The sequence below is a fragment of the Frankliniella occidentalis genome, unplaced genomic scaffold (genome assembly GCF_000697945.3).
Source record: "Frankliniella occidentalis isolate FOCC.00 unplaced genomic scaffold, Focc_3.1 Scaffold15, whole genome shotgun sequence".
NCBI lineage: Eukaryota > Metazoa > Arthropoda > Insecta > Thysanoptera > Thripidae > Frankliniella > Frankliniella occidentalis.
The window spans coordinates 914,855-921,519 of record NW_026267145.1 but is presented as its reverse complement, the minus strand read 5'-3'; the positions used below and the strand labels follow the sequence as shown (position 1 = coordinate 921,519).

Genomic DNA, 6,665 nt, shown 5'->3' with positions numbered 1-6,665 from the left:
CAAAATAACAAAAGAGAAAACAAATATTACCTCTGCGTAATTTGATGACCTAAACACATTGAGAAATACTGGACACGAACATACATAACCAAACTGCACAGCTTGTACATGATTCAAAATGAAAAGAATGCGATTTGGAAACTAAATTAATCAACCGAAATTGCAGCATGAATTTGTCTTCCTTGCAGTCTTGTAAAAAGCCTTTGACTGGATGCTCAAACCTTCTGATTTGGCCACTAGGTCATCTAATTTTTCTCCTCTCTCAAGAACTGCTTCAATGGTGTTATGCTGCATCAAAAGGTCTAGATTAGAAAAATGATCAAAACGCCAACTTACTTCATCTATAGCATTGATTCAAAACACAATCAACGTACCAAAATTATCTTAGTTTCATCCAATTCTTCCTGGATTTTGGTCATGGCGTCAGCTTCCCGAGGATTTTGATACTTTGCCAAATATGTATTGATCTGGTTAAATGAAATGCTTGCTTCTGTGGCTGTAGGCCATGTGCTAGGTGGGTACTTTTGGGCAAATTCATCCAAAACCTGAAATAGGTCATATGCATAAAAAGTGCAGTAGGAAATCCAAGGAGTTCTTTGAGGACAATTCACTATATTTCAACACACCTTAGTGATGAGAGTGTGTGATACTCTTTGGGGATACTCATGATCACTAATAATGACTCCAGCCAGATTATCTCCACGAACATATACGTGACACATGTATTCTGCAAAATAGATAGATTAGATAGAATATAGATTACATTACTAAGACAATACTGAAGTCTCTAGAACCACAATACAAGCAACTGAATTATTAATTTTCCAGATTCCAGTTTGTCAGGAATAGATATAAAAGCATGAGTGCTTCATGAACAAACATACCTCCTTCTTTTACAGATTGCCTTGCAGCAGTTTGGGTTCGTTCAACAATTGTTTTGCTAACAAATGCCATAAACTCTTGAACACTGCCTCGCTGAAAGAAACTAAAAGTCTGCAAATCATATGCAGCTTTTAACCATAGAGCACTGTTCGGGTTTTTGTACAAAATGTTCATTGCATATAGTTTCACCATGGTTTCTTTTTGATCCTGAAAAAAAAAAAAAAACGGTAACAGAATAAGAACTATTCAGAAGTATAAAGGTATATAAAAAATACACCACTGAAAATAAACAGACAAATATATCAAAAAATTAAGAGTTGACAACATTCACCACGAATACATTAATTTAACAACAGTTGTGAATATAGAACACTAATGCTACTCCACACAATGGAATTTCTTTGCCATACAATAACATTTATTTTAACATGTTCTGGCCAGCAAAACAACCTCCTTCCATGTGGGTTAAAAGACGATTCCACTGAATGAGGGAGAAGAAAGAAAAGAATCAAAAAGCACTAGGAACAGTGTTTAAAAATAGATCAAATTGTTAACATTTTCTGCTTTTCTTCGGAGATATAACTATTTTTATTTTGGAATTGTTAGTGTACCACAGAGGTGAACAAATATGATCTACTTACTGTTTTTCAGCACTGTTTCCAGCACTTAATGATTCTAATCTTTCTTCTGCCACATTCGGTCTATTCGAATTCAAACCCAAAGTTATACAATACTGGTCGGCTCGCTTAACCCTGGAGCCAAGAAACCTAATTCAGAACAATTTGCTTTTAAAGTGCAATAAAAATCAAGTAACCTATTATTGGTACAATGTGCGTCACACAAAACTGTCATCTTTTTATCAGCATCACTAAGCCACCATTTAAACGATGTGTGTGACATGAGTCATGTCTATTCTGATTAGCATTTTGTCAGTATTGTATTGTAACATATTGATGTGCTCTTCTCTGATCAATCTTACTTGGGTACTTGGGTAGTGCTTTCTAGGTTAGCTTTAACAAAATCCTCAAATTTGACAGAATTTAAGTGCAAGAACTTATGTCTTAGAAAAAGAATGGTAGACGTTTCTTCAATCACCATTCTATGCGAAAATAATAATAATTGTGATAATTATTTTAATAGAACGACGTACCTTACGTTGCAATAGCAAACAATCTGTCCAATGCTAAAAACTTGCGAGCATCAAGGATTCCGGTTTAGATGCTGCAATTGCTTTCTAACTGAACTTGATAAAAGCGTTTTTATGCCACGACGAAGTAAAAATGATAATTTCAGCTCTAACTAAGCAATTTTCCAAAGCAACACTTTGATGTTTTCATCTAGGCAGAATTGTTTTTGTTTTTGTTGTTTTGTTTTTCTTGTTCTTCTTTTTTTCTACGGCAGAATTTGAAACTAAATATGAATATGAATGTGAGGCCAGTAGCAGAAAACCTTAAGGAAGAAGGCAGCTAAGAGCTGAAGAGAGGGATGCACTAAACCGTAGAAACAGATGCAAGGGAAGTTTTAATTTTGTATAACACTGGAAGAATACCTTCGAAAATATGTTGGGACATCTTCGTGCCGTAATAGGAAAGGCAACTTCTGTAGGGCCCCTCGGCCTTGCACCTCTCAAGTACAACCTAACCTGCACGAACCTTCAACAAACGCGAAATGCAGTAACTGGGTTTAACTCTCACAATGTGGACCAGCTCTGGAAAAGCATTACACTCGTCAGCAAGCAAGGGCAGCGGCGTGGACGTGGCAAGAAAACCAATTCGCGGCTCATCAAGGATCTGTACAAGGATCAAGTTATGGGTGACGGTAAAGTGAAGATGGTTTGGCCTGGTCTCAACTCCAGTGTCATGAGAGGGAGGCAAGTTGTGCAGCAAGAGAGATTGGAAACGCCTGTGCAAGACCCCAATGAAGCCGTGAAAGAAGCTAAGGAAACCAAACAAGGTCGTCGCAGACTGCATCCTCTCGACAGAGGTTATACTAGTGCGACCATCTGTGGACGGGACCTAAAAAACACCACATCCCTTAAATTTCTTGATCAATTTGACTATCGAGTCATAGACACTAGATTTGTATCCCATATGACAGGAATGTTTGGAAGGTATCAACGAGCAGCAATTGTAGTTGTATGTGGAAACGGCAATGGGGTTATTGGTATAGGTTCAGGCAAGTCAATGAACAAAATGCATGCAGTTCAGCAAGCTTCGAACAGAGCAGTGGTCAGACTTCTCTATATTGAGCGTTGCAACAATCATACGGTTTTGCATGACTTCTTCACTCAGTTCTATGCAACCAAAATTTTTGTGGAGAAGAAACCAGAAGGTTATGGTCTTGACTGTCATCGTGTAATTAAAATCATTTGCAAACTAGTTGGCATAAAGGACATCAAGGCTAGGGTTGAAGGATCTACAATGCCAATGAACATTGCTAAAGCATTTATACTGGGTCTTGTTCGTCAGAAGAAGTACGAAGAATTTGCGGAAGAGAAGAAATTGCATGTTGTTGAGTTTGATCCTAAGCAGCGCAACTTTCCCAAGGTTCTTGCTTCCCCCTCAATTTGCCGCAAGGGCTCTGAAATTCCTACCTCTGAAAGTTTAGATTTCAAACAGCATTCTCTCCAAGGTAGAGTCAAGTATGATAAGCCAAAGGCAGAACCTTTTTTCACTAGACTCATCGGCTGGAATATTCATCTTAAAAAAGAGGAGAAGCGCCGTGGAGCTAGAGAAAATTTGTATGAACTTATAGCCAAATATGGTGAGTCAAGAAGTTTCCTTGCAGAGAAGTATCCAGAGGCAAGACTGTATAATAAAATCTATCCTAAAAATTCTTAACTTCACTAAATGGCTGTACTGGTAAATCTAAATAAATGTTTTGATACAGTCAGAATTATTGTTATTATTTATGTATGCTTCAATGAAAGTGTTTTTTGTATGGCAAGATCTTTAGATAAGTAAAAGTGTATTTTCCATATTTTTTTATTGTTTTCATCTTTGAAAGTACATTTAGTTAAAAATCTAAAACCCTAAAAGTTAACAGGTATATTAAGTAAACAGTCTCAAATAGGCTAAAAAGAAACAGTTTCACTCCTCCCACAGATTTAAGAACTCTTTCAACCTCACCTACCTCTAGCCTGAATTTGCAATCGTGAGCCAGTCTATTTTCAATCAAATCCTATATTAAATTATATGGACTCATATTTTTGCAGTATGAACCAACTGATCGCTAACTTTGAAAAAAGATAGTTCACCAATGCATACAAACTAAAACTATAGTAGCAATTACAATATGTTGGTACCTCAAAAGTCAATCTTGAACATTACTATGTTAAATCATACTGAAGCAAAATTCAGGAAACTATCAGTTATAGAATGGAGACACTCTCCAAAGCGATATGAAACAGTTAACTGTTTAAATTTAATTAAACTCTATGAAAATATTTCTGAATGTAAAATTAATTAACAATTGCAATGTTATTTGTGTCTGCATGGGGAAACCGTCGGCCAATTGAGTTGGATGAGTTCCGCAGACCTGCCAACAGGTGTGCAAGCCGCTCCTGTGAGGAAAGTTCCACTTTTACTAAGAAAAACAATGGGTAACTATACATAAGCCTTTCCAAAGACTTACCAATAACTGATGAGTGTAGATGTTGACTTCACCCAAAACCTGTTGCATATGGACTCTGTCCAATTGGGATTGGGCAAAATTCATTACCTTGGCACCTTCTACTCGAACTGACTGAAGTACAAAGCAATAAATTACTTTAAATTAAATACCAATCATCAAAACTCCGAAAGAAACAATACCTTCAAAACATGGTGGGCCACGTTGGAGACTGTTTTTGTGCTTGCACTTCCTGCTGTGTAATTAGCTAAGTGCACAACTCTACGAGCAACTTCTCGAACTAATAATGCCAAACGCTCTTCCAGAGTTTCTGGAGGAACTTGATTTTCGGGTTCATTCTCACTCAGATGGTTCCATACAGCTCGGCACTGTTCTACAAAAGCACGAGGGTCTTTCACAAGCTGAAAAGAAAAAGAAAAATTATTTCTGCAAATAAGAAGGGTTACAGACATAATGAAAAGCAGAAGCACAGCAAATTACCGTTTCTGCAAAATAGACAAGAGTGTGAAGAGTGTTTTCAGTGTCTTTGCGCAGTGCTCTTGCTTCTGCAAGTGTGAGGCGAGTTATGCGACGCTGCAGCTTACGGGATAACCTATCTGCTCGTTTAAAAGCAGCTCCACCCTTTATTATACCAGCCCCTACAGCTATGGAGAAAAAAAAAACGTTTGGTAGTCTCAAAATTATTTTTTACTTTACAAAATGGTAATTTTAACTTACCATCCCCATTTTCTGTGGCAGCATCCCCTGGCAGATACTTGTCCACGTAATGATCAGCAGAATCAAGAGCGCGAGCAGCAAGGGTGTCAGCAAGACGAGCATTTGTGGCAGTCATGCGTAACACGGGAGCTACCACGCGCATTGACATGTAGTCCCGACTCGCTGTCATCATCTGAAAAAAGAAAAGAAAAAAAAAGACTTTCATAACGTGCACTCAGGAGTGTGAAAGAAAATGAAGTTACGTTCTATGACCAATGTATCTAAATTAATCAGGATTTTTGCAATGATGTACCAGTTCAGGAGGGAGTGTGATGATTGGTACGTTATACTCCACCATGTCGAGCCCCCTGCAGAGGATAGCGTCGACGACGGAGAGCGGCCCGCTCAACGGTCCGAGCAGCGATAGGGAACGCCCAAGGGATGAGAGCACGGCCCCCTCAGCCGTACCAAGACCCCACTGAACCACAGGATTCACATTCTGCGTTGCAACAATAAAAATTGAGTAACAATAAACTAGTTACCGAAATTAAGGGAAATAAAAGTGTACCGGGTGATTCAGGGAAGACGCAGATGTGGGAGAGTTTGCCTACCGAAGGGGCCATGGCGCCTTACGGGCAGAGCGAGTAGGCAAACCCACCCGCACCTTCGTCTTCACGTGTAATTCTCTTTGATAACTACTTCAAACAGATTAGATGAAATAAATCTGTTTCCACCCACCTTCACTTTGCTGTACACGCCGGACACCATGCTCACGCCCGTGTCGACGATGGGGAGCGCCAGCACGCGCGACACCGCCTCCATGTGTGGGAAGGCTGAAGACGCCGTCCTCCGACTGCAGTTCGGGGTCGGCGCCGGGGTGACAGGGGCGGCCGGCGGCGGCGCGGCAGCGGGGTGCGAGTTTTGCAGGGGCTGGAGGGGCGCCGGCGCGGAGGGGCTGGGCGGGGGCGCGGCCGCCGCGGCCGCTGGGCGGGCAGGGGCTGGTGCCGCTGGTGCAGCCGCGGGCGCCGGGGAGGAGGAGGGGGACGCAGCAGGAGGCGCCTCATGTTTGCTCGGCGACTTGGCCGCCGGCTTGTGGGCGTCTTGGGGCCGCTTGTGCTTCGAGCGCTGGTTCTTGCTGTGCTGGTGGTTGTCGTTCACCTTCTTGTTCGGCTTGACCTGCTCCACGAGTGCGGGCACCAGCTCTGGAGTGGCGTCATGGTCGTCTTCGTCCGAAGAGGCCACTGACGAGTCCGTGGCCGCCGCCGTCGGCGTTGACACGGGCAGGGAAGCTGCTGGCGTGGAGGGGGTGTCCGCCCTGGGACTCTCCGCGTCGTTGCTCACGCAGTTATTCATCTGTTCGTTGGCCACGAACTCTGCGCTGATGGTCACCTGGAAGGAAGAGAACAAAAGTTCTTAGGTTAAGGAAAACCAAAACTGAACTTACTCCCCTTGTATGG

The 6,665-nt window shown here is 41.6% G+C and overlaps 3 protein-coding genes across 8 annotated transcripts in view; 1 reads left to right on the top strand and 2 right to left on the bottom strand.

Moving 5' to 3' along the window:
* LOC113211754 (synaptobrevin homolog YKT6) lies at positions 1-2,234 on the bottom strand. 4 transcript variants are annotated; one of them, XM_052263980.1, is made up of 6 exons: positions 2,033-2,234; positions 1,524-1,649; positions 885-1,089; positions 627-727; positions 375-545; positions 1-288 (listed from the first exon to the last, which is right to left on the bottom strand). In XM_052263980.1, exons 3-6 carry the CDS (start codon positions 1,072-1,074, stop codon positions 151-153), a joined length of 600 nt encoding a protein of 199 aa, XP_052119940.1. In that variant the 5' UTR covers positions 1,075-1,089; positions 1,524-1,649; positions 2,033-2,234; the 3' UTR covers positions 1-150. The 4 variants fall into 4 exon arrangements, with proteins under 4 accessions (XP_052119940.1, XP_052119941.1, XP_026286016.1 ...); XM_052263981.1 differs by having other exon boundaries at positions 1,524-1,634; XM_026430231.2 differs by lacking the exon at positions 1,524-1,649 and having other exon boundaries at positions 2,033-2,233.
* A 72-nt stretch (positions 2,235-2,306) lies between these two features.
* LOC113211660 (28S ribosomal protein S5, mitochondrial) lies at positions 2,307-3,861 on the top strand. Its single transcript, XM_026430114.2, has one exon. It carries the CDS (start codon positions 2,442-2,444, stop codon positions 3,720-3,722), a length of 1,281 nt encoding a protein of 426 aa, XP_026285899.1. The 5' UTR covers positions 2,307-2,441; the 3' UTR covers positions 3,723-3,861.
* Positions 3,849-6,665, bottom strand: part of LOC113211671 (lipid storage droplets surface-binding protein 1) — a 13,202-nt gene continuing 10,385 nt past the window's right edge. The window contains exons 2-8 of one of the 3 annotated variants that reach the window (XM_052263973.1): positions 5,947-6,597; positions 5,522-5,707; positions 5,230-5,401; positions 4,993-5,156; positions 4,695-4,913; positions 4,516-4,626; positions 3,849-4,419 (exon numbers count right to left, since the gene is read on the bottom strand). In XM_052263973.1, coding sequence (XP_052119933.1) covers positions 4,306-4,419; positions 4,516-4,626; positions 4,695-4,913; positions 4,993-5,156; positions 5,230-5,401; positions 5,522-5,707; positions 5,947-6,597 — 1,617 coding nt within the window. In that variant the 3' untranslated portion in view covers positions 3,849-4,305. Of the gene's footprint in view, positions 4,468-4,515; positions 4,627-4,694; positions 4,914-4,992; positions 5,157-5,229; positions 5,402-5,521; positions 5,708-5,946; positions 6,598-6,665 lie in introns of all 3 variants that reach the window. The other 2 variants (XM_026430125.2, XM_052263974.1) reach the window with 2 other exon arrangements.